We start from the raw sequence: 27,901 nt of genomic DNA on the forward strand, positions 1-27,901 counted from the left end.
TAGACTTGAGCGGTGGGAGCATCTTTTCCCCGTGCCTAGCGTGACGAGGACTGGAAGGACAGACTTCATTGCTCTTCTTTGCAGGAAATACCTGCCCAGGTGACATTCAGTAAAAACAGCCACTCTTTCTCAGTTTTAACTCACTGTTTATTTAAAAGCACTCTGTAGAGAGTGCATTTTTATGGAGACACATTGCTTTTAATGATTGCTCCTAGGTACCATTTTGAAACTTTTTTCAATGCTAGAAAATAGCATGTCATAGCTTGTCATTGGTCTGTGCACCATGCATGGATAATCATGATTTTTTTTCAAAACAGCAATTGATTAAAGAAAAAAAAAAAGGCCCAAACAGTAGGGTTCCTTGGCTATTTTTTTAAGGAAGACATTACTAAGATGCAAAATCAGTTTTAAAATAAAGAACGAGTGTGTGTATATTTGGACTAACTTACATGTTTACATTGGTTGTCCTGGCTCAGCCACATAAGTGGCAGTTTGCACTCTGGGCCAAACATTTTAGCCTGGCCATCCCCCAAATTGAAGAGCCATTCCAACTTCTATGGCTCATGTTGCTGCTTAAATATTGGGTGGAAACGAGGGAAGAACCAAAATAAAATGGGGGAGGGGGGCTGGTATTTGAAATTAAAACTAGTTAGTAACCAAATCTGCAGATGTGCCAGGTTTTTTAGTGTCTCCCCCTCAGCCTCCCAAACACCTCCACCCGCCCCCACACCCGCCCCCCTCCTGGTTATAGTGCAAAGACTCGGGTACATCATACAGATACAGGGTTTGCAAACACATGATATTTAGGCCTGGATGTTTATGGTCCTTTCTCAAGTGTGTGACGGTTGCAGGATAGCATTGGGAACAAACAACATCGTTAATACCCGCGACAAGGGTAAGCGGTCTAGTAGTGATTTTTCACTACCGTGTTGTAAACTATAATTATGAAAATTGTAGGGCTCCTAGGAAACATCTTTACTGCTATCAGACATTTTCCTGAGATTTTCTTTTCTCCACCCCCCACCCCTGACCCAGGATGAAAAATTATGGAGGAAAAACTGTGCCATACATATTGTAGTTATGTAAGTGACTTCGCTTTTCACCAAAACGAATGAAACTCCCATTCTTAGAAGATAAATTTCCTGGGTACGTAGATGGTTTTAGAACATTTCTTAGAATAATTTTTTAGTGCTTGACAGTTTTTTTTTTTTTTAAGTGTTTGTTTATTTATTCATGAGGGGCACAGAGAGAGAGGCAGAGACACAGAGACACAGTCCCCGATGGGGGACTCGATCCCAGGACCCCAGGGTCATGCCCCGGGCCCAAGGCAGGTGCTAAACTGCTGAGCCACCCAGGGATCCCCTGTGCCTCCTTTTAAAATAAGTTGATGGGTGTGTTGCACATGTTTTAGAACATGGTTTCCCCAGGTGTGTGGGATTCGGGGCTGTATTGGCGGGCGGTACCAGATTCCCCGGGCCGGCGCTGTCTCGTTCCCTAAGAGGCCTCAGCAGCCACAGGGATGACAGGTACACGTCTTGGGGGAAAGTCCACGTCGAGGAGAATTAGGTTGGGTTGTGGGGGAAGCAGCAGAGGGGCGTCCCACGTGAGGGGTCGAGGGCGGTGTGCCTCACAGTACCTGGCTGGCGGGCCAGTGCGTTTACCTGGACCCGTGTGGTTTGATGGGTCTGTAAACACGATGCAGATTAACTTTTAGGAAAATAAAGTGGGAAAAAAAGAAAAAAAAATACAATGGAAAAATACCAACCCAAAGTTTTCTTCTTTTTTGGGGGGGGGGGGGCATAAAATGACTTTATGGAGTTGCTCAGATGTGAACTCTTCGGTATCTGCTGGTCTCTCGGGGCACGTGAGCAGTTCATGGACCCGTCCCCGTGTTGAGTGGCGCTGGTCTAGGTGCGCAGAAGTGGGGACACCTGGGCTGGGGTGCGGGGACGGGGGGGCCACCCGGGTCTGGGCGCACAGCGGGGTCGAGGGGGTGGTGACTGAGAGGGTGTCTCGACCCTGGGGGGGAAGCTTAGCTTTGGCACCGTGAGCGGCGGGAGCCCTTGCAGGCCTGTGCCGCGCTGTAGGCTGCTCCTGGGGCGTCCACATACTGGCTCCTGTGTGAGCTCTTCTGTATCTAAAACTCCTTTGTGGGGACCCTGGGGGGCCCAGCGGTTTAGGACTGCCTGCGGCCCAGGGCGTGATCCTAGAGTCCTGGGATCGAGTCCCCCATCGGGCTCCCTGCAGGGAGCCTGCTTCTCCCTCTGCCTGTGTCTCTGTCCCTCTCTCTCTCTCTGTGTCTCTCATGAATAAATACATAAAATCTTCAAAAATAGAATAGAATAAAATTAATAAAATAAAATAAAATATAAAATAAAATAAAAATAAAATAATGAAATAAACTCCCTTGTTTCCTGTCCACTACTCTTCCGTGGTTTCTGGTTTTCTTCGTTTCCCTCTGTTGGTGTCACTCAGGTAGCAGCAGTGGCCGCCTTGCATTTGCCGGGGCCTTGGCCGGGCCGGACGCTCCTGGGCAGAGCAGGCTGGCCCTTTCCGCACGCCCCCGTCCCGCTGCTTTCCCACCGTCTGTGCAGGTGCATTCCACCGCACGAGGCTTCTGGGAGGCGTGTAACTTTCTAGGCAAAATACGGTTGATCCCTGAACAACACTGGTTGTATTTTCATGAAAAGGCATTTTTTTCTTCCTTACGATTTTCTTAATAATGTTCTCTCTTCAAGGCGCCTGGGTGGCTCAGTTGATTAAGTGGCCGACTCTTGATTTTGGCTCAGGCCATGATCACGGGGTTGTGAGATCGAGCCCCGATTCGGGGTCCGTGCCGGGAGCGGAGCCTGCTTAAGGTTCTCCGTCTCCCTCTGCCTCTCTATCCCCACCCCCCATGATGTTTTCTCTTCTCTGGCTTCCTTTATTGTAAGAATAAAGTATTTACTACATGTAACATAAAAACTGTGTTTTTAAACTTGACTGTTTATGCTACTGGTAAAGCTCTGGTCAACAGGAGGCTATTAGCCGTCAAGTGGGGTGTCCGACGTCGTTCTTGGATCTTTGTGTGGGGAGCAGGGGGGGAGGTTGGTGCCCCTAACTAACCCCTGTGTTGTTTTAGGGTCAACTGTACTTGTTTTGTTGCTGAGCACTTGGAAAGCAAGGTCAAACATGGGGATTGGGAGGAAAAGGCTGTGTGGACGGGGGTAATTAGGGGACTGTAGAGACAGCCCATCTGGGGTAGCATCAGATCTCCTGATGCACGGAGCGCCTTCCTATTTGTGCTCGACGGAGGGACAGAGCTTTGCTATATAGAGTGTTATTTTGGTCTTGAACCACCGTGACCGAGAATTCGCCCAAGACCTGAGGCTAATGAGCCATAGGACACGGGCATGATGTTGACAGCCCACGTGTAGGGAGCAAGTGGAAGGGATAAGGATGGCAGCAGGGAGACCCGCTTGGTGGCCGCTCTGGTGGGGAGAGAGGGTGGGCGTGGATGAGGGATTAGGGTGGGGAGGGAAGGACGGAGCTGTTGTGCTGTTTACCACAGTGTTGGAGCTCCTCGTGGGGGCCCAGCACAGTGAAAAAGAGCTATTGGGGATCCCCGGGGTGGCTCGGCGGTTTAGCGCCTGCCTTCGGCCCAGGGCATCCTGGAGACCTGGGATCAAGTCCTGCGTCGGGCTCCCCGCATGGAGCCTGCTTCTCCCTCTGCCTGGGTCTCTGCCTCTCTGTGTCTCCCATGAATGAATAAATAAATAAATCTTAAAAAAAAAAAAAAAAAGAAAGAAAGAAAACGAGCTGTTATCAAGAGCTGCTCGGATGCCTGGCCCTCTGTCCGGCCGGGGGACCCCTCGCCCGCTGGGGCACTTAGCCACCGGGACAGCTCGTCCTGAGAGCTCTGGTTTAGCTGCATTACCGTGGAGCATAATCTGTGTGTGTGTCATTGCTTAATTGTTGGCATGTAGTGACTCAACTGGTAATTTGAATTAATAGACGGTGCCTATAAGCACACTATTGTTCTTCTTAGATCTCGATGGAGCTTTGATTGGCACTTAAGTGATGGTGTATTTGAATTAATTACTGTAGCTGAGCCGGAGCTGGGAAAACACATTAGGAACAAAATAGATAGTTGTGACGAGGGGTGGAAGGAACACATGCGAGGTGGGAGTGAGCCGGGGTTGGAGGCGGGTGGAGGGACCCGAGGGGTGCCCTGTGCTCGGAGCCCCCCCACCCCCGGGGGCCCCTGCGGGAGGCCCAGGCGCGCCGTCGCCCTCGCGCCGTGTGTCCCTGTGCGTCGGGTCCCAGCCCAGGCGGTTCCACCTCAGGCGGGCTCTTGCTCACATGTTTACACACATCCTCTTTAAACCTCCTGTTCCTTTTCCTTTTCTCTTTTAAATCTTGCCCAGTTACCTAAGGAGATTCTCTCCCTTTGTTCTCTTCCCAGAGCCCGAATAAAAGGGGGGCAGAATTCTAGTTATGGTTAATATTCATGAGATTCACGCCGCGATAAGCCTATTGACAAATGATCTAATTACCAAATCCCGTGGCTAATATAGTTGCTGATGACTTGGCAGCCTGGGACAGGGGAGTGCCCGGCTCGGCGACGCGTCCCCGGACTGCGCCGCCCTCCCTGACCGTCCCTCCCTGCTGGGCCCTCGCGTCCTCTTGGCTGTGCGCCCCCCTCGCTGGGCCGGGCCCGGGCATCCCTGCCCCGCGCTGCGGACCAAGCACCGGCTCCCTGCCACGGTCACCCTTGGTCCCTTGGTTCTCGGGCCCTAGTCGCGAGGCCCCGCTGCCCTGCCTCTCGAGGGCTCTTCCCTTCCTTTCCCCTCTGCCCCCGGGCGACGGCCTTGCCTCCAGGCCTCAGCACCGCTCCTCCGCAGGCCCCCTCGGGCCACCCGTGTCTGTCCCCTGGGAGTGCCAGGCCCCCAGGGGGTGCTCACACAATGCCAGCGTGATCTTACCTTATTCTAAAAAGGAATTTAAGATCGCCTCTAAGGGTGGAGCATAAAATACAGAATCGGTGCCTGAGAAGACCAGGAGCATCGCAGGCTAGGAGCACCTGGGGCCAGGAGCATCCTGGGTTAGGAGCATCTCAGGCCAGGAGCATCGTAGGCTTGGAGCGCCCTGGGCTAGGAGCAACCCGGGCCAGGAGCATCGCAGGCCAGAAGCTTCAAGGGCCAGGAACATTGTGGGCTAAGAGTGTCCCAGGTAGGAGCGTCCCAGGTAGGAGTGTCCTGAGCTAGGAGCATGGCGGGCCAGGAGCATCGTGGGCTAAGAGTGTCCTGGGCTAAAAGCATCACGGGCTAGGAGCATCCCGGGCCAGGAGCATCCCAGAGTCCCATCCGGATAGGAACTGACCCCGGCACACTGGAGCCCCGGCAGCTGCTCCCGTGATGCTCATGGCGAGAAGGGCCAGGGTACGGGTTGGGGTACCCGGTAGGCAGGGCGTGGGTCCACATGGTCCTCGGGGGGGAAAGGCCACGCCTGCGGGAGGAACACAGCTGTCTCGGACTGGTCGGAGGAGCTGTTCCCCCAAGGGCCCCGGGAAAGGGAGTGTGGCGCGGCCCCGCACGCTGTGACCTTCGCGCCCTCCTACAGTGTCCCTGGCTGGTGTCCCCAGTGCCGCCGCCCCTCCGCCAGCCAGTGGAGGATGCCGCCTGCCATCTCAGTAAGGGGGGGTCCGACTGTAGACAACGTACCCATCCACCAGGGATGGGTAAATCCGCCTTCCTTATGTTCCTTTAAAAAAAGTGTTCCAGAGCCTCTTGTTTCTGCCTCAAACTCGTTCTTACGTGGTCGTGTCCTCGTAGTCTGGGCCTGCGCTGTCATTCTGGGTTTGCCCCCCACCTCAGCTCTGCGTCCCGGCCGGCCCAGGGCACTTGCCGCTTCCTGACTGGTCTGTCCTCTCGAATCCACCTGCATGCAGGCTGTTCCTTTAGCTTTGGAGGCCCTTCTCTACCTTTTTACCTGGTTTGCATTCAGCTCCCCTTCCCCTTTTATTTTTATTATTTTTTTAAGATCACAGGGACAGTTTATCCATCCTGCCAACAAAGATTTGTGCATCAATAAGAGCAATAGGTACAAATTCTTTAAGTTCGACTGATGTATCACCACTGATGCATCCACATCTTGTAGAGGTATCTAGAATTCCACTTTAGCAGTTTGCCTCATTTTAAACTTACAACTTCAAGGACCAATATTCTTAATAAGTAAGAAGAGATTTTTCATCCATGTGCTTGGTTGAGTACAGGTAGTATCGGTTTATTTGTTTCTGTGTTTTGTTTGTGACATTCGTTCATCAGTTGAACTACAGCGAGGGGCTCTGCCGACTGCTTACCCATTAACCTCAGAATCTAAGCACCATTGAACACATTGCTCCTGGGGAAGTTGTTTTCCCAAGATCAAGGGCATATTGCCGAAAGCGTCACTGCCGCATGCTCCAGCTTGGGAGAGTAGAAAGATCCCTGGACTTGGATTTATCCTTCTTATTTTTTTAAAGATTATTTATTTTTGAGAGAGAGCACGTAAGCATGAGAGTTGGGGGAAGGGCAGAGGGAGAGGGAGAGAGAGAATCCCCAGCAGAGTCCCTGCTAAGTGTGGAGCCAAACACGGGGCTCGACCCCCCGACCTTGAGATCATGACCTCAGCCAAAATCAAGAGCTGGACGCTCAACGGACTGAGCCACCCAGGCGCCCTTAGAATTTATCTTTTTGATTTTGACCTTGGTTCTTTAATTATTTAACCCTCCTGGGCCTTAGTTGCCTCATTATTAAAATGAGATGGTGAGATTAGATGGTGATCAGGTGATGTAATCACAAAATAATAATTGCAGAGTTTGATTGAGTTTTGGCTGTGGGCTAGTTGTTGCTAGGCTGGGCACTGGCTGAAGTCACATCATCTAACCCTCACAACGATGTTCTGAAATCAGAAGTGTTATCACCATTTCGTTGAGGAAACTGAGGCACGTATAGAGATTAAGGGACTTGCCCAGGGTTATATAGCTGATGAGTGAGCAGAGCTGTGTTCAAACCTAGGGCATTTGGTTTGGCTTCTGGGGAAGCATTTAACCACTATGCTTTCTAGTTCAGTGGTTCCATGAGATGCTATTTTTAGGACACAGCCTGTATTTTAAAATTTTGAGGAAGAAAAATTAGTTTTACTGAAATCCAAATTTACATCATTCCTCCCAAGCTATTTTTAAGTCCCGGAACTTGTATTTAAATGAATGTTTTTCTCTCTTTCTTGCCTTTTCCCAAATGTGTTTGCATGTAGGGTTATTATTTGGTTACAGCAATAGGCTTTGGGAGGAAATCTGTCATTAACACTCTTTGCTCTCCATAAGAAATATTGTGTTCCTGATTGTTCCATAATCGAGTCAATTATAAAATTTGTAAAAAAGAGGGTATGTTCTGTGTTCTTTCTTTCTTCCCTCTCACAACCAGGGCATTGACTTCCTTTAGATTACTGGAAAATTAAGTCTTTTTTAAAATTTATTTTTTTGGAAATGCTAAGTATGTATTTGCTACCATGACCATTAAAGCATTTAACACAGTGTCTGGCATGCCATTCACTCAACTGTGGCCACACAGTATGCCACAGGCTTGGGCACAGTAGTGAGCAAAGCACACACCCTGCCCTAGTAGAGCATATGGTCCAGCTGGAGGAACAGCAAGTTGATCACAGCAATATTTACAAACTCTACAGAAGTTTGATAACTTGTTTTTCATATTATTATCCATATAGTATTATATAGAGGAGGAATTAGCTTTTTATTCAAACCTTCCCCAATCCAAACCAAGATTTCCACTTCTTCCCATCACAAACCATTCGACATCATTCACTCAAACCTACTGCTGTTAGTGGGATGATCATTTCATATATCATCCCAATGACTGTACCTCTGAGAGGGAAAAGGAGTACCATGAATAGTGTGCTGAGACAATGGTTGTAAACTGGGGTTGTCCCAGGCAGGCTGGGGTTTATTGGCATCTTGCTTATTGGTATCTGAATTGACTTTCCAATCTTACAATCTTTATTTAAAAAATATTTTATTTATTTATTCATGAGAGACACAGAGAGAGGCAGAGACAGAGGCAGAGGGAGAAGCAGGCTCCATGCAGGGAGCCCGATATGGGACTCGATCCCAGGCCCTGGGGCCACGCCCTGAGCCGAAGGGAGGCACTCAACCGCTGAGCCACCCAGGGATCCCAACAATCTTTTATTATAGGTCAAGCTCTTTTTGGAGTGTGTGTGTGTGTGTGTGTGTGTGTGTGTGAAGTCAGAAGTGTGTATCTGGTTTCACTGGGGGTTAAGGTATTAAGTGTTCTCTTTCTTATAGGAGTTTATTTTCTAAGATATTATTTCTTCTCTCCTTACCAATTAATAACTCTTCCAACAAACATTGTCAACCTTAGAACTGACGGATAATCTTCAACAAACAACCTAAAGCAATTAATCTGAATGTATTTTGGAGTTCCTAGAGTATATCTGTGAGTGTCTCTCTCTCTTTTTTAATAACCAAATTTCAGGGTAGCCCATTGTTCTCTGTCCAAGGTAAAAAATAAAGAACCGTATGATCCATGTTGATTGCAGAAAATAAAAAGAATTTAAGTTTTGTTTCCGAGATTGTTTAGAACTTAAAGACTTGCTACAAATGGAGCTGTCCAGGAGTATTATAAAACCAAATTTGAGGATCTTTGCTCAAAGATTGAGGACTACCTCAGATTGGATGGCATAGCTTCTCCTATAGTGAATAGATCATTAGTGGCTGTAATGACTTGTTAAGTCATTCCCAAGGGAATATCTTGAATAACTTTTTATAAACCATCATTATCAATGTCTGTTGTCTTATAGTCAACAGAAATGATTGAGTCATCTCAGTTACAATTTTGAGTCATTCCTTTAAGGATAGAATATGTTTTATAAGCCTTTTTAAAAATGGCCATCAGAGGGGAGAAAGGAGAGTATGTGGTATGTGTGTTTGTGAGGGGTATTTATTTCATGCCTCATAACCTGAAGGGAAGCACTTGCCCCACAAGGCCTGCATTAAAGGGTTGCTGAAATCTCAGCCTGTCTCTGAGTTTAGGCCTAGACCTCATCTTTTAGAATTTTCTTGTTTCATTATTATGAGGTCAGTGCCTCAGTGTCTTAGAAATTAGAGCTTTTCTTGCTTAGGATGATTGTTGAATGTACAAACACTGATTTATCATGTGCTTGTAGAAATCCCCATAGAGAGAAGAATGGATGAACACAGAGTTTCAAGAAAGCTAGACAATATTTAAGTGCCAATTAGAGCCGAAGAATACAATAACAGAAGTGAGAAATACGCCACGGGGAATAAATAACTGGGTAGATGATACAGAAGCTGGACTAATGATCTGGAAGGCAGGTTAATAGAAATCACCCAAACTGAACTTCAAAAAGAAAAAAGAATTTTTAAAAAGGAAGATAGTTTAAGAGTCTTCCGGGACAACATGAAGCATATTAACATTCATACCACAGGGACCCAGAAGAAGAGCGAGGGAAAGGGGCAGAAAACTTATTTGGAGAAACAGTAGTTCTGAAAACTTCCTTAGTTTGAGGAAGGAAACAGACATTTGCGTCCAGGAATCACAGAGAGCCCCAAACAAGATGAACCCAAAGAGATCTACACCAAAATACATTATAGTCAAAATGTAAAAACAAAAACAAAAACAAAAAAAAAACAACTAAAAATAATTCTGAAAGCATGAAGAGAAAGTAGTTAGTTACGTATAAGGGAACCCCATGATGGGCCATCAGCCAGTTTTTCAGCTCAAATGCAGGCCAGAGGGAGTGGCATGATATATTAAACGTGCTGAAAGGAAAAAACTTAAAGTCAAGAATACTCTACCCAGCAGGTTATCATTCAGAATTGAAGGGAAGATCAAGAGTTTCCCAGACAAGCAAAGGCTGAAGCAGTTCATCACTACTAACCCAGCTTTACAAGAAATATTAGAAGGGACTTCTTTAAGTGGAAACAGAAAGGCCATAAATAGAAAAAAGAGAATATGTGAAAGAAAACAATCTCATCGGTGAAGCAAATATATAGCAAAGATAGTGGATCAGTCACTTAAAAAGCTAGTATGAAGTTCAAACAATGACAAAATTGGCATAATCACCATTATCACAATAAGGGATACACAAAAAGATGTAAAATATACTGCCCCAAATAAAAACATATACATACCTATCAATAATTACTTTAAATGTAAGTGGACTAGCATCCAACTCTCAGTTTCAGTTCAGGTCATGATCTCAGGGTCGTGAGATTGAGCCCCGCGTCAGGTTCCATGCTCAGCCTAAGAGTCTCTCTCTGCCTTTTCCTCACTCGTGCACATATACTCTCTCTCTTAAAAAAAAATAAAAATTAAAAAATTAAAAAGTGGACTAAATGCCTTTTAAAAAAAAGTTTATTTATTTTTAAAGTAACCTCTACACCCAATGTGGGGCTTGAACTCATGACTCTGAGATCAAGAGATCAAGATCTCATATTCTTCCAACTGAACCAGCCAGGCACCCTATAGTTTATTTATTTATTATAAGTGGACTAATTGCTTTAATCGAAAGACACAGGGAGGCTGAATGGATAAAAAACAAGTCCCATCTGTATGCTCCCTACCAGAGACTCACCTGAGATCTAAAGACACACAGGCTGGAAGTAAGGGGATGGAAAAAGATATTTCATGTAATCAGAAACAAAAATAAAGCTGGGATAGTAATACGTGTATCAGACAAAATAGCAAGAGACAAGGGAATTACATAATAAAAGGACTAATCTGGGATCCCTGGGTGGCGCAGCGGTTTGGCGCCTGCCTTTGGCCCAGGGCGCGATCCTGGAGACCCGGGATCGAATCCCACGTCGGGCTCCCGGTGCATGGAGCCTGCTTCTCCTTCTGCCTATGTCTCTGCCTCTCTCTCTCTCTCTCTCTGTGTGTGACTATCATAAATAAATAAAAAAAATTAAAAAAAAAATAAAAGGACTAATCCAACCAGAGTATGTGACACATGTCAATATAGCATATGAAGCAATATTAGCAGACACAAAGGGAGAGAGTGACAGTAGTACAGTCATAGTAGACACCTCAACAGCCCACTTACATCAATGGAGGATAATATGACAAAATTCATAAGGAAACACTGGCCTTAACCCAGACGGACTGAGTAGCTATGTACAGAGCCTTGTGTTCAAAAACTTCTTAAGTGCACACGAACCATTTCCCAGGATAGACCGCATGTTAGGTCAGAAAACAAGCCTCAGTAAATCTAAGAAGGTTGAAGACATCTCCAGCATCTTTTCCTACCACAACAGAATGAAACTAGAAATCGATTACAAGGAGAAAACTGGAAGAGACGCAAACATGTAGAGAGTAAACAGCATTGCTGCTGAACCACCAATGGGTCGATGAAGGGATCAAAGAAGAAATTAAAAACAAACAAACAAACAAAAATGCCATGAGACCAGAGAAAATTGAAAACACAATGGTCCAAAATCTATGGAGTATATAGCAAAGCAATTCCAAGAGGGAAGTTTATAGGTGAAGGAAGACTTTCAAGTTTGCTAAATGCATTGAGCCGATCTTGTGCTGGGAAAGCAGCTGTAGTTGTGACTCCATCGAGGGGCGGGTGGAGAATAAAAATTACTTGACGGGATGAGCACTGGGTGTTCTGTATGTTGGCAAATTGAACACCAATAAAAAATAAATTTATTATTAAAAAAAATAAGTATTTGGCTTTAATAGCCAAACCCTTGAATTCGTGGTTCTGACTATATTTCACAGACGATATATGTGAACTTGAGACGTGGCAGTCAGTAAGGCAGAAACACACGCTGAAACCAGAATTTCCCGAAACAGTACTTACTGTTATTACATTTGATGTATTCTGATTTTTTTTTTCTATCCTATTCTAGTCTTTCCTATTTAAATGTGGAAAAAAAAAGTTGGCTATGGTCCATTAAAATGATTTCATAACCCATTAATTGGTTGTGAGTTGAAGTTCAAAAAAAATGCGCGTCTAAACAGAAGTTTTCGTGGGTGTGCGCGTTTGAAGGCAGGGCCATGAAGTAATGTTTTCCTATCAGTGGTGTTAATAAGTGTAGCCATAATAAAACATAAACCGTTTAGTTAATTAGAATATTTACCATAATAAATGCTGTTGGATTGATTTCTTTATGAATAGTGCATTTTGTCTGCTAGGATGAAGTAATTGAGTGTTTCCAATCTGCCCAGCTGACAATCCGTACAATACTTCTTGTTGGAGTTAAATGGACTATTGAAATACCATTCTGTCTGTGTGTCTTGGCTGGTAATGAGCACTGTTTTGTCATCGTTAGGGTTACCAGAACAGCTGTTGACACCCGAAGAATGCCTGAGAACACCCGTTAAGTAGCAAGAAAACAAGGAATATTAGAGGTTAACCCTTGTCGGTTCCATGGGATGCCAGATGCTAGTATACTTGATCAAGCTATAGAAAGAAATGTTCTTTTTCTCTTTGGCATTCATTTTTTTCTTGGCCATTTAGTAAACGTTAACTTCCAGATTTCAAGCGTTTTACATTTTTCTCTTTACACTCGAAAACCAGGCTGCGTTTAAAAAGGCAAAAACAAAAACAAACCCTCCAGAAACAAGTGGAACAACTTGTTTCGATATTAGAAAATATTGAATTAGCCTAACTATTTTTTATTTTGTAAAGTTACCCCTTGAAGGATGTATAATTTCAGCCACACCTGCCTTTCGTCGTGGTGTGGTATTTTCACACCAGCGTTTTGTGCTGTCTCTTTACCAACTCGTTGGGTTAGCATCTCCTTGAAGAACACACCCTTAAATGTCTCCTAGGCTGCATTGCTTCATTGAGAGCATAAACAATTACAGCATAAAATATTACCTTTGGAAATGAAGTCATGCGTCTTTCTTAATTGCTGAACCCTTGTAATTCTGAAGGGGGTATGTTTTAAAAGTCTGTGCTCATTCACACACTTGCTAACACAAGCAAATGTGCCTGCGCATATAGGAAAAACATGAATCTAAGAGTTGCTTATTTTCTACTGATTATGCATGGAATGTGCAGAATCAGGAATGCCAAAGTAGGCGTCGTAATGATAGATTCGGAAAGGACCTGAGAACTAGTGAGTGCACGTTATTTTAGAGTCAGGGAAACCACGTTCCAGAAGGGCTGAATTTCTTCTTTCCCTCCTTTCCTTCCACTGTCCTCTACGGCTGCCAGAGTGATCTTTCTGCAGCAGACGTGACCTGCTTAAGCTTCCTCTGGCAGCAACGAGTTCTGGAGGTCACATCCACGAGGCTTTTGGGGTTGGACTTTCTGCTCGTCTTGGTAGCCTCTCTCGCCACCTGCAGCCATGCTTTTAATGTTCAAGTTCCTGGAGAGGGTTCTCTCTTTGACCACTCTGGCTTTGTCTCAGTAGACCGTGCTTTCAGGTGTCATCGTCCCTGAGCCTGGAAGGCACCTCCACCCCAACAGACAATCATCTAGTTCAGAGTCTTAAGGTTTTTTTTTCCTTTTCCCCATGAATCCAGTGAAGACTACATCTTACACCGTGAACCAGTATATGTGCAAAAATCCAAATGATTGTTGTGAAACAATACTGGTTCTTCTGTGTGATGTATTGACTTGATACTCACTCTTCATTATATTTTTTTAGATGCCATATTCCCCTTGCTAAATAGATTCCATCTCCCTCTTTGCGCTACCAGCTTGCTTTGGGAAGGTTAGAAGTGTTTGGGGAATGTTTTTAGTTGCACTAATTAGTGCGCTGGCGTGAACAGGGTTGCCAAGTGCCCTATAGTGAGCAAGGTTGTCTTGAATAATGAAGAATTATCCTGCTCGACATGCCAGTTGCGTCTCTGCTGAGAAGCAGTGCCAACCTAATGAGTGAGAGCACAGATTGAAATAGCAGCCCTCGATAGAGTAATATCTGGCCTTTGCACCTTGGCACAACAGCCTTGCCTTTGGAAGCCTTTCTCCAGTTCCAAGTTTGGTTGATCATCTTCCCGTGCTGCGCCACACATACCACAATGTTTACTTGTCGTTTAGTGTTGCCTTTCTACTGTCTCAGAGTGCTCTTCGGGTAAACGCTGTCTTGTCTTCATATACCCGGGACCCAGCACACAGGCACAGACCTACTGGGCGCTTAGTAAAGAGAGAATGAAGAGGTTTGGCCCAATGTCCCGCTGTAAGTGGATAGCAGAGATTGGAAAAACAAAGCGAATGAAAAAGCAACACCACAAAACCGCGTCTTTCCTGACTCTGAAGCCAGCTCTGTGCGTGACATTTTGGATGAAGCTGGCAAAGAGGACCTCTGGCCACAGAATTAGTTCTTTTTCCTGTGGGAGAAATGTAAGGGGGTGATATATTTGCCCTTATTTATCAAAGGCAGGTGTTGAGGTTTAAGCTACACCCAGCAAACTCTCACGTTTTAATAAACAGTTCTAAGAGTTGTGATGCATATGATCATACGACCATCATGGAAACCAAGATGCAGAGCTTTTCCACCACGCCAGAAAGTTCTCCTGTGCCCATTTTCTCCCACTCCATCATCCCAGCTCTTGGCCACCAGCGACCCGCTTTCTGTCTCTACAAGTTCGCCGTTTCCCGTACGCCATATGAGTGGAATGCAGTGCGTAGCCTTTGGAGGCAGGCTTTGATTTCACGTAAGGTATTTGAGATGCATCCATGCTCCTGCTTGTATCAGTAGTCTCCTCGTTGCTCGTGTTATTCCGTCGTGTAGATCCACCAGAGTTTCTTTATCCATTCACCCGTTGAAGGCTCCTTGGGGTGTTTCCAGTTTTGACAGTCATATGTCATACCATCTGACAGCGTTGCTGAGTCAGATGGTCATAAGGACATGTTTAATTTTATAAGAAACTGCCAAACTGTTTTCCAAAGTGGTGGTACCATTTTGCATGCCCACCAGCAGCAGCGTAGGAGAGTTCCCGCTGTTCCATATCCTTGTCACCACTCGGCATTTTCAACTTTCTTTCCTTTTTTTTTTTCCCCTATATTTTAGCCATTCTGATAATTATGTGGTGTGTATCTTGTGATTTATTTTGCATTTCTCTACTGGCTAATGTTGAACATCTTTTTTTTTTTTTTAATTTATTTATGATAGTCACAGAGAGAGAGAGAGAGAGAGAGGCAGAGACACAAGCAGAGGGAGAAGCAGGCTCCATGCACTGGGATCCCAACGTGGGATTTGATCCCGGGTCTCTAGGATCGCGCCCTGGGCCAAAGGCAGGCGCTAAACCTCTGCGCCACCCAGGGATCCTGAACATCTTTTTTTTTTTTTTTTAATTTTTATTTATTTATGATAGTCACAGAGAGAGAGAGAGAGGGAGGCAGAGAGAGAAGCAGGCTCCATGCACCGGGAGCCCGACGTGGGATTCGATCCCGGGTCTCCAGGATCGCGCCCTGGGCCAAAGGCAGGCGCCAAACCGCTGCGCCACCCAGGGATCCCTGAACATCTTGTTTTTAATGTGCTTTTTGACGTTGGTATCATCATCTCTGACGAAGTGTCAGTTCAAATCTTTTTTTGCCCACCTAAAAATCACGTTTATTTTCTCAATGAGTTTTGAGAGCTCTTTCTGTATTGTAAATCCCTTTTTCGCGAGTGTTTTGCAAGTCTTTTCCTTCAGTCTGTTTCATGTCTTTTTCATTTTCTTAGCAATGGCAGTATAATCATTAATCGAAAAATTCTAAAAGAGCCTGAAGTGGAAGTTGTAATCCACTGGAATAGATGATCATAAAATGAATTACTCATTCTTCTATCTCCAATAGCACAAAGTTTGCCTTTTTTTTTAAGATTTGAGGTTGGCATTTTCTCTAGACTTTCTATATTATTAGGAAGGTTATATGCCAGGATATTCAAGTACTTTAAATAGATAAGGACTTTACAAGGTGATAGCTTTTCTCTGCAGTAATTAAAATTTATTTTTCAGTGTCATAGTTTAACCACTATGGTGGATTGTAGCAGATACCTTCTTAAGGACTGCAGGCCTGCAGGGAAGCAAGTTTTGGATTCTTTCTGCTGGAAAGCACTGTGTCTTTGTATTTGCAACACCAAGGAAGGCTCCAGATCACATGGAGCCAATTTCTCTTCCTGCCTAAAACTGTAGTAGAAATGTTCCACATGGCATGAGAAGGGTGTCTATTGTGATATCTACTTGGACTCTAGTAGTGCTAAAACATGTAAGGTCAGGAAAATATCTCTGGAGCAAAATCTGAGTGAAATGGCATAGAAACTGTTTTGGCCTCATTTCTACAGTGCAAACAGCAGCATCTTCACATATCCATAGCTGCTCGGATTGCTTTCATGGTGCAATAATGCATATTTTCAAGATGCACACAATCAAGAAAAAGAAAATAACTGTGAACACATCTTTTGATACAAAAACCTCACCACCCTAGCACATTGCCTTGTACATACGTGGCTAATGTTAAATGGGTGGCATGTATCTCCTTTTACAGGAAAATTTCTAATTAACCTTTTTTTTTTTTTTTTTTCCCTTTTGGCATGCTGGCTTTCACTAGCAAAGACTTTCTCATCCCATGTATATGGCGTGCCAAAAACAGCATCAAGATATGTCAAATAATAATGTGTGTACTCTTATTAAAATGTAAAACTTCAGAAAAGTTTTAATTTCATTTTGCACATGAAGAGTCCATCTTAGGTGCCAGTAGGTAAACATGTCCAGAACTATACGATATTTGTAAAAATATGCACCAAACATAGAAAAAACCCTGTGATGATACCGATGAAATATGGCAGCAGTTAGGTCTGGGGAGCTGAGTGGATACTGTGGGTGTCCTTCTCTGTATTTCAGTTTGGAAAAAAAACTAATAACGTAGATCACTTTTGTTATAAAGAGAGGGAGAGCGAGAGCAGGAGATTGCTTGCCTAAGGATATGGAATCGTGTCAGAAAAGGAATGAACCTTCATAGGCTTTGAGTAGAACCTTGGTGTTCTATGTGTGTCGGCACTACTGGTGGACACCAGAGAGACCTTCCCTTCAAATTTGTTCCACCAGAAGCATTTTTCACCTTTAGTTTTTTTTGTTTCTGTCCATACTGGAGACATCCGTGATGGACCAAAGATGGACCTGAAACGTTTGCTTACCTCCAAAAGACCCTAGAGAAGTCCTTGGGATGGTATTCGCTGTCAATATATGTTTGTCGAGTTTAAAGACACAACCATCTCCTAGAGAACACGTAGGGGAGCCCCGTGTTCTCTGGCACCTGTGTGTCGTTTAGTGACTTTAAACTGCCGGGTAGCGTCTGAGATATGATCAACAGTGTGGTAGTAGCAGTACGGTTTTATCTAGTACAAATAGGAGGGCTTATTCAAATGTAGATAACATTGGGTCAATCACAGTCTATTGAAAATTAAATAATCCTATGGCAGGAGGCCCAGGCCCAGCGAGCATGCAATGGCGGAGTCCCTGGTGGTACACGCTTGGCCGTCAGCAAACAGGTTAGGTGGCTTCTGGAGCATTTTACGGGGATTTTAAAAAGGTACCTTGTTGAAACATGATGTTCCTCTTTACTCTGTAGGTACTTTAGAAGTAGTGAATTTTATGAGGGGAGAAAAGATGAGAGTTTAACCACTAGGGAGATGTAGCAGTTTCAATTAAACAATTGTACCCTTTAAATTTTAACGTTGAAGCCAGTGACTGCTGGCATCGGAGCATTCAGCTTTATTTTTCTAGTGAGGCCATGTGCTTTTGGGTTTCTGATCTCTGTGGTAAGAGCTTGGGAGTGTTGCACGGTGTCGGTGTAACATGCAGACAGATGTCCTGTTCCGGTTGGTGTACTTGGAGAGAGCGACGTATGAAGAAGTCGGTTACGGAACAAGTACGCGTAGAAACATAGAGTCAAGCTCCCCATTGGAGGTTCTGGGTTCTCTTCCCTGGTTATCACTAAACCGTGTGAAGTCATCTTCGGCTTTTTGAACATGGCTCCTCTTCCCTTGTCCTTCCAAAAATTTCCTGTAAGAATATAATTTCCTTTCCTGCACCCTCCCCCCCACCCCTCCCCTTTCTTTTGGGTGCTTGAACCTGTCAACACCTGGGCCTCAACTCTTTTCTTTTAAAATGAAGTATTTGACTTCAAAGGGCTCTTCTGGCTCAAAAATCCTGGACTCCCGGAGTTCTGGAGTGTAGAGTCTAGTTCTGTAGTTGGAATGACTCCCGGTTCTAGGTCCACCAGGTGGTGTGATGCTTGGCCTGCCAGCCTCCGCTGCTCCCGACTCCGCCAGCCTCCAGGAGCAGCAAACATACGGATGATAGTAGCTGGTACCTCATCACTTACCTCGTTTCTTGCGTGTAGCTTGACATTTTCTGATCTTGAGCGGTCTACAAGGTTTTAGTTATTCCTGCCTCTCTCTCTCTCTCTCTCTCTCTCTTTTCTTTTCCCAAATGAAGAAGCTAGGGCTTAGGAAAGATGAACAGCTTGCCCAAGGTCACCCAGTAGGTAGATCTTGGTCTGTGTGGTGCGTGGCCTGTGCACTTCCAGCTCCATCAGGCTGACTCCAGACAAGGCCATCCGCTCTCTCGGAAGTGCCCTCGGAGGCGTTTGTGAGCTGGTGGTGCTCTGACCTTGCTTGGTTTGTTTTCTAGGTGATATTTATGTTCTTCATGGGGCCCCAGGACGGCACATCAGTGGGTTTGATTTTCAGAGGTTACTGCTAAGATTGCGTTGCTCCTGTGAATGTCAAACCACCGATCTCGAGGCTTATCTTTTAGCCGAACATTTTCTGTACAAAATATTTTTGACTTATGTGTTTTAAAACTTCAAATGGGGCAGCCCCAGTGGCTCAGCAGTTTAGCGCCGCCTTTGGCCTGGGGTGTGATCCTGGAGACCCGGGATCGAGTCCTGCATCGGGCTCCCTGCGTGGAGCCTGCTTCTCCCTCTGCCTGTGTCTCTGCCTCTCTCTCTCTGTGTCTGTCATGAATAAATAAATAAAATCTTAAAAATAAAATAAAATATAAAATAAAAATTCATATGACTTGTGAGGCTGAGATGTTTGTAATGATGGCATAGGGCTTCCATCTGCAAATGGTGACGGTTAACTTATCATCCCAAGCATCCTTTCCAACCATAAGCTCTGTTGTCGGTGTCGGTGATGTCAGGTCTGGAATCTTCTCTAAGGCTTCTCTGTAGGTTGTTTATCACCATTAGCCCTCATTATTTTAAATGAGTACCCACCCACCTTATAATCTGTAACCACATGTTTTCAGAGCTTCTCTGGAGATAACATCTTGTAGGCTCCCCCTTCTTCTTCTTCTTCTTCTTCCTTATTCCCAGATGTTTTGTTTAATGCCCAGAAAATATGAGGGGAAACACCTATAAGGATAGAACCTCTCTAGGTGTGTGAAATTCAGAACATTTTGGAAATAAGTGTTAACCCCCGAATTCGAAGCTTTGAAACAAAACCTCACCACATGTTTAAAACATATTAGTGTGTAAATATGGAACCCTACTAATTGCATTTATAGCTCCCAGCAAAACTACCTGTCATGTCTTGTTACTCTGAGGGGTAAAAATGAGAGAATTGCATAGGTGTATATGTTTTAAAAAATTGGAACGCAGAGAATAGTGTGGTGTAATTTCTAATTATGTGCCTTTTTATGGTGACGCGAGTAATCAGTTTTTCTGTTACTACGCTATTCACCTGAATTCAGGTGTGCCAAACTTTGGAAAACTGTATGGAGTGCCGCCTTCTGTCAAGTAATAAATTGTGGTTGCCCTCCTTTCTCCATTTATTGAAATGGCTAAAGAGCCTCAAAGTTGTGTGATATTTTACAGAGTCACTGCTTACTCAGATTATTATTTTGCCTTACAGTGTGACTAAACGTTTTGTTGTATTCTTAAGAATGATTTTATTGGCTAAGGGTAAATGGGTTTCCAGCGGGAATGACTCAGTGGTTTTATGATGGCAAACTAATAAGTCTTTAAATTTCGTGTTATGGTAAATTTTTCCGAAACATACCTTTTCCAACAAAAATGAGCCTCATATATTTTCATCAGGGAGGATGGTCCCCTCCGTGAAAACTATGGGAAAATGTGAATCATAGAAGTATACAGTTTGAGGCTGGGAAGCCCCTCAACCCATCAGCTCAGTGCTCTCATTTTACAGATGAGTAAACTGAGGCCCAAGACTACACAGTGGCTAGGTGGCGGTACCAGGAGCTGAGCCTGCTTCCTCAGACTCCCATTTTGGTACTGTTTCATCAGTATCTTGCTTGAGTGCTTATGAAAAACAAAGGGTTTTCCTTCCCCTGCCCAAGGAGATCGATCCCTGATTAAAGTACCATGCAGGGCCTGTGTTCAAAAATAATTTTTTGAGATGTATAGTAATTTTGTTTTTCTTATAAGTTATCTTTATCAGAATTTGAGCTGTGTTCAATGGTAAAATTTTAGAGTGCATGGGAATCTCTGTGGACATTGGATTCACCTCTCGAACAGTTTCATGCTCAAAGACATTTATATGAATTTGGTCCCTCCCTTTCTAAAGCTATTTATAATTCGTTTTTTTTTTTTTTTTTTTGAATGAGCAAAAGTGCTCTCACCGAGATTCGCGGATGATCATAGCAAGATCTTGGGGGCAGCATCCCTCTGGCTTTTATCCTTGGTAGGACCGTGGGTTTGCTTTGTATCTTGACTATCACTGGAGAGAAGTAACTGGATCTGCATGATACTTGGGAAGACTCAGTGGACAGTCAAAATCAGGGACTCTGGAGTTCACGTTACCTGTGACACCATCCGTTGGGTGCCTTGGGGAGGTCCCGTAGCCCAGGAAGCCCCAGTTTTCCCATTTGAAAAGGGAGATCCCATATGGGGTCGTCACCACGGTTTCAGTGTTCTTTGCCCCTAGCTGCTACTGCTGGGGCTGGTTTTGTGCCTGCTGTCGCTGTCATTCCCCAGCCAGGCAGGTTTCCAGTCATGCCATGGGAAGGGCTCCGAAAGAGGGGAGCAGATTCCATTTCCAAGGTTTAGTGAGTGGGAAAGATGGGGAGAAGCAGTTCACCTACCTTGGTACTGCAGGTGTCCACTTAAAAAAAAAAAAAAATTCCAGGTGACCAAATTAATCAACATCACAGTGGTTTGTGTGTGGCTGTTAGCTGATTTTCGGTGCTTTATTGTTAGCTGATTTCTCTTCTACCTTCCTACGTCCATGTGTCTAACCTAGTGATGAGGCCATCCCCGTGGTGACTTTTCTTGGTGGTTTTGAGAGAGGAGAGACCCGCCGGCCCAGCTGCAGACAAGGGCCAGAGGCACCCGCGGGGAGGCGGTGGCCCAGGTGGCCCAGGGCTCCCAGGCCTTCCCCGCTGAGGCCGCCTTGATCAGCCTTTTCCCGGGGTCCCCCTACCACGGCGTGTGGGAAGAGAAAACCGGTTGAGAAGGCAGTTGCCAGGGAAGAAGGAAATGGTTAACGAAGTATTTTTTAAGCTGTTTGAACTAGTTAATTGTCAAGTCCTATCATCCAGCGAGTTCTCTCCTTTCTGCTGCTTCTCGAGGGAAAAACTGGAACTGGACAGCATACCTGTCGTGTACGCACATGTCTCTAGGCTGCATCTGTGTGTAGGCCAAAAATGAAATCCCCTTACAGCTATTACCTGGAGGACTTTTATAGGTTTTGCAGAAAATATGACTGGAATACAGCTAGGACCTGTTTTATTGTCCCTGACAGCGCCTTAAGAAGCCACCCTTGCCTGCAAATCTTTGATCATACCCCGGGGTATGCATTTGTTTATTTTTATCAGGTACAGCACTTTGAATCCCAGAGCACTGTGAAGTCAAACTAGCCCACTCGTTGGAGGCAGTTGGAGGCATTTTTCTTTCTTTCTTTCTTTCTTTTTTCTCCAAGAAAACTTAAGGTGGGAAAGGAAAACCCAGTATCTGGGTACATTTCTATGTTCATTACTAAATTGTGGAACATCATCTATAAGTAAAGGTTTAACTTTGCATTGGGAAGTCACGTTTTGACTATCCCTGTGTCTGACTTGTGTGCTCATGTTTCTCATTTCTTTACAGAATGTCAGCATCTAATTATTTTTCTGTTGAATTAAGTTCCTTAAGTCTAATATCACTGAGTCAAAAATCTTCTTAACTTTGTGTTTTCCAGGGATATCAGTATGAACAACATTACTCAATTACCAGAAGATGCATTTAAGAACTTCCCTTTTCTAGAGGAGCTGTAAGTAATGTTTTGAAAAATGTATTTTATTTATGTGTTTGTTTCTCTCAATCTCTTTGGAAGCTCTTACAAGAGAGAGAGTCTAATGTTTCTTCGGGGGCATTCAGATAGCTTACTTTCAGTGAGCTTTGCGCAGAGGAAATCATGTTTTTCTTTTTTTCTTTTTTCTTTTCTTTTTTTTTTTCGGGGAAAGAAACTTGATTTTTTTTTTCAAGCGGTGTAATTGCTGAAGTTATTTTTGAAAGCCAGAACTAAAAATATTACTTTCATAGGAATTTTTTGCTACAATTATTATAACCATGAATGCTACAGTGACACAAGTTAATTACAGTGTTATCCTGAGATAACAAGCTGGGGTAATTACCATTGTTGCCAAAGGAGTTGCTGTGTGGGTAACACAACCATAAAAAAAATAATACGTGGAATTTTCGGGTCATGATGCAGGAGATGGTATTGTTGCAAGTGAGCAGAAAACTGAGAGTGTAAGTCCCCTTAGACATTTGCACATGACTTTTAAGGATGGGGAGAAGGCATGGAAAATCATCTCAGTCTCTTAGGACACCTTTAAGAATGTTTCTGGACTTGTCAGGTGCAGCTCACACTTCCAGTTGAACAATTTACATTGTGGAAAAATTCTTCCCATCTGTTTTAACCTCCATTTCATTTTGCTTTCCACACTTTTTTTTTTTTTTTGAAATTTTGTGATCAAAATAGTCACAATTACATTTTAAAGTAATTGGAAATGATGCATTATTTTTAATTTCAATGTTTTTGTTTTATTTATTTATTTATTTATTTATTTATTTATTTATTTATTTATTTATTTATTTTGGAGATTATGCATTATATTAAGATTCCAGGTGAAAAAAAAATAAAATCAGATTTAAATCAAGTTAAATACAAGTTTTTTTAGTGGCCAGGCTAATGGATTATATAATATGTGTACGTAAGAAGGTGACAGTTTGATACTAAGAACATCAAAGACATACAGCCCTGAAGGAATCTAAATTCATCTCACAGATTGTATCCTACAGCCCAGCTGTTGAATAGTAGATCCACGTCAGTGAATGCTTCCTACCAAGCTCAGCCTCTCCCCCAACATGGGGAACAGGAATCAAATATAAGCCACACAGGTTAGATGTGCTCCATTGCTTCTGACAAGAGCATTGAAATAGCAGTTAAGGATTTAATAAAGTTTAGGTGAAATTTTTCTTCCCACACTACTTAGCTGAACACCATGTTCCCACAGCAAAAACTGAACAGAGATTATTTGCCACTTTCTAAGCTTGTGAACTGGGTCAAGTTACTTAACCTCCCTCTGCTCAGTTTCTTTGTCTATAAGGTACAGATAGCAACAGTCCCCCTCATAGTATTCTGGTGAAGACAGAATGAATTAATAGATGTTAAATGCTTGGGACAGTGCATGAAACAGAGCAAGTGTTATGTAAATAGCCAGTATTTATTTTACTATTTTAAAAGGGCGCAAGAAAAGAAAGAAAAGCAGTGGAATATATAATACTAAATGTTACCTTTGGGTAAAAAAATTAAGTGTATATTTTATTTTTGCCTCCCTTTTTTTCTTACAGTGAACATTAGTTATTTTGTAGTAAATGGTTATTCATTTTCTTATTGAGATGCAGTTGACTAACTTCAGGTGTTCAACATAATGATTTGTGTATACTATGAAATTATCACCACAATCAGTCTAGTTTATGTCCATCACCATTAGTTACACCTTTATTCTTGTGATGAGAACTTTCAAGATTTACTTTCTTAACCACTTTCAAATATGTAATACAGTATTATTAACTGTAGACAATGTGCTGTACCTTACATCCCCATGACTTATTTATTTTGTAATTGGAAGTTGGCTCCTTTTGACCCTCTTCATCCATTTTGCCCACCACACTTCCTAATTATTCATTTTTAATTAAATTTTAAATTAAGAAGGAGTGAACTATGTGTTTGAAGCCCCCACCTCCTCACTCCCACCAGCTGAGCTGTTCAAGATGCTTTACCTATTTATTTTTTCCTTATTATTTATATCTTTATAAGTATTTACTATATAAATATATTTATTTATTTATAGAGTTTTAGACTTCAGGATTAGTCTCCCTTTGCAGAATTATGCAACGAAAGGACATTTACAAGTGGCTGTTCATCTGTTGTGTAACCACTGTGGGATGTGTGATGCACCAGATAGGAGACGGAGAGGCTCTCCTTGCTCTAGGTGCAGCGATTGGGTGCAGACCACCTTCATTGATGCCGTGGAGTGCCAGCTCCATTCTGAGGGATTTTGCAGTGAGGGCCTGGATATCGAGTGAAACATGCTTAGTCTCCACTTTGTGAAGTTCACATCTTGGATTTCTTAAAATCTCAAATGTCAAGCTCATGAATTCTGTTAATTGAGACTTTTCATTGGAACCAAATTGCATTTGACTGCGAGTTCTTTGTAGGTAGGTCACATCCTTTCTATATTCTGCTTTGGCAGTGACGGAGCCCATCAAATCTAGCCAGTACATCTTATCCAAATATTGGATGGGATTTCAAAAATGATTTAAGTTAGGAGAGCTAATGGGTGTTTTTGAAGAATACTTCAGAATAGTCTTTAATACTCTGGGAATACTTCAGGCATTTAAAGGAATTTTTTTTCCATGTTAATAAAAGCATGGTAAAGAGCCCATTTTTTCCTTTATAAAACATTGTAGTTGATTTTGACATTCCAAAATGATGCTGCCATGACTATTGTAATATTTCATAAACAGTGTAACCATTTATCCAGAAGTCATCTGGAAGTCATTTAAGAGTGATTGTGAAGCTGAAGTGCCCTGAGTCGAAATGAATGATTTGCTGACGTTTTTAGTTTTTAGTTTAGTTTTTTTTTTTTTTCCCATTATAATTAATGGGGCGCATTTTACAAGATGTGACTGGGTTGGCCACATTTTATATGTTGATACAGAATGCTTGGACTAGTAGGTGGAATCATTTCCCAATAATACATAAGAAGTGTTTATAGATACTTAAACATCTACTTATTCTTTCAACAAATATTGTATCCTGCTCTGTGCCAGGTTCTGTAGTAGGTACCAGGGGTACAGAGATAATTAAGTATGGTCTCTGTCCTTGGAGGTGACAGTAGGTCTGTGGCCTTGCTGCCTAATGCCATAGCCATTAGCCATAAGTAGCTATTTAGTTTTAGATTTAAAATTATTAAAATTAAATAAAAAGTCCAGTTCCTTAGCTAAGCTAGCCATCTTTCGAGTACTCAGTAGCCCCCCGGGGGTAGGGGCTATTGTATTTGACAGTATAGACAATAGAGCATTCAGAGCACTGCAGAAAGTTCAGTTGTACAACATTGGTCTAGAGGAAGATATGGAAGTAACACTTGGTATAGCGTGATGAAGACAGAGAAGTGTGTGTAAGGTCAGCGAAAGCCTAAAGTAATATGTTTACTCGAGTTTGTAGGATTTGGGCAAAGCTTCCTCGAATAGCTTCAGCAGAGTCTTGAAAGACTTGAAAGGCTTGAATTCTCAGATGGGAATAAGGATGGATGCCCCAGGAAGAACCGTGTAATGTGTGCAAAGACATAGACCATAGACGTAGACATTTCAGAAGTGTTAAAACATCCGTAGTAACAGTTACTCTTAATGAAATGGACAGAAGTGTGATATATTGAAAGATAGAGAAGTATCAGGATATGTGGTCAGATCATAAAGGGACTTTTTAAGCCAAACAGTTTAGACTTAATCCTGAAGGAACGAAATTGGATATGGGGCGAGCAGTAGGGAAAAGACTAGATGCCATTCACAGATCCCCCCCACCCCTTTCTGGGAATACAAAAATATTCTAATCCAACATCAGAAACTTTGGAACAGTCTCTTGATTTTTGCCTCCTGGTTTCCTACTCTAGCATGGAACTCCTCACAGGAGTGTTTTAAACGGAAAATGGAATAATTTATGTAAAAGTGCTTTGTGGCCTTACAAAGTGCTATATCCACAGGAGGAAGGGCGAGTTCAGTAATCTTCATAAACATTGCAATCTTTGTTTTTCTTGAAGTATTTCAGGGGGAGGTTATTTTGCTTGGGGATGGACATTGGAATGGGTCAGTATAGGTTTCTGTTAGCAACGTCAAAGGAAAAAGCCAGAGTTCTTAGAAAATATTCACTTAGCATTCACAGAATCTAGTCTGATGTGATTATGAGCACAACTATTTTCAGCTTTCCTTCAGACCTGCAGGGCACTGGTAGGCATTTGGGGAATGGCTGAAATGTGGAGTCGTGAACATGATTTAATTAGAAACAACAGAGGGGGGAATATCCAACCGCTTTTCCATAGGCTGCCACCAAAAAGTCCATGGATGTTACTTTGAGTTTAGATGTTGAAAAAGCAGTTAGAAACCGTTGCCAGCTTTGGCGCTTGCACAGTGTATTGTTTAATACATTCTAGAAGATGAGGATAATTCCATTTGCTTCAAGAAGCGCTTTGACTTTGGAAGGCTCACAATGCTAAAGTAAGACTTAGGTCTCCGAGCACTGTTCAAGCTCACTCATCATCTTTCTCATCGGTAGGACAGTTAATTCTAAATTAGGGCATTACCGTGCAAGAAGAGGACTAGTGAGTAATTTGAACAGGGAGATTTCAAATCCGGTACAAGCAGTGGGTCAAAACCCCATAGTTTCAAATAGTTTAATCTGGCCTATTTACATATCGAACGTGCTTTTATATAGGTATGTATGTGTAAATATGTGCATATGCGCGCACACACACGTTAACATTTCAGACTTATGAACTGTTGCAAGCGTAAAGAATGTTCGCGTGTACCATTTAGTCAGAGTTCCCAAATTCCCCAAATGTTAACATTCTCTTTCCATATACACGCACACAATAGGAGAGCTAAAATACATATGTACGTTTTTTACCCCTAAACCATTTGAGAGTAAGTTGCGGTCATAATTCCCCTTTACCACTGCATACGGCATTGTTACTCCAAACACAAAGATATTCATTTAAATGACTGCAGTACAGTTGCCAAACTCAGAAAAATAGCGTTGATGTCTATTATTATCTGATCTGTAATTCTCATTCAAGTTTAACAGCTGTTCCATAGATAATTCTCTATAGCAGAAGAAAAATAAAATTCTGGTCCATTATACGATCGAGAGCCACAAGTTATATCTGATTGTTGTGTCTTGATAATTTATTTTAAGTTTCAAAAATCATTTTTTTCCCCCAGAAAATGTGAGTTTCTCAGTGGCTCTGGCGGTATTTGATAGTTAAAAAAATACTCTGTTCTTGGTAGCATTCTCTTGCTCCACCTTATAGTGCTCTGTTGGGATGGTTTGGTAGGAAAGATAATTGCTCTTACTGTTGGGAAGTACGCAGTGAGCTCTCAGAGGGACACTGCTTCTCTGGTTCATGTAAATTCCGAGTGTCACTTGGAAAACTCTCAGATTAGGGAGTAAGGGTGTAAAAAGAAAAATAAGAAGAGAACTTGCACTAATTGGGCCAGCTTCCCCCAGAACAGATGTTGTTTTGTTTTTATTCATAAACTGCTGAGCTGTATTCAGTCCCATTTTGCTGATGAGGAAGCGGAGGTTTTCCTCCGAGAGGTTAAGTAACTTGCCGAGGTTACATAGCACGTTAGTCATGGACCTGGCTCTCCTCCCAGG

General features: G+C 43.1%; 1 protein-coding gene across 1 annotated transcript in view; it reads left to right on the plus strand.

The window, feature by feature from the left end:
* Window positions 1-27,901, plus strand: part of LGR4 (leucine rich repeat containing G protein-coupled receptor 4) — a 99,567-nt gene that overhangs the window by 32,176 nt on the left and 39,490 nt on the right. The window contains exon 2 of the mRNA XM_072793732.1: window positions 22,160-22,231. Within this exon, the coding sequence (XP_072649833.1) occupies window positions 22,160-22,231 (72 nt within the window). The remainder of the gene's footprint in view (window positions 1-22,159; window positions 22,232-27,901) is intronic.

This window comes from Canis lupus, chromosome 23 (genome assembly GCF_048164855.1).
Source record: "Canis lupus baileyi chromosome 23, mCanLup2.hap1, whole genome shotgun sequence".
In the NCBI taxonomy this organism is placed as follows: domain Eukaryota; kingdom Metazoa; phylum Chordata; class Mammalia; order Carnivora; family Canidae; genus Canis; species Canis lupus.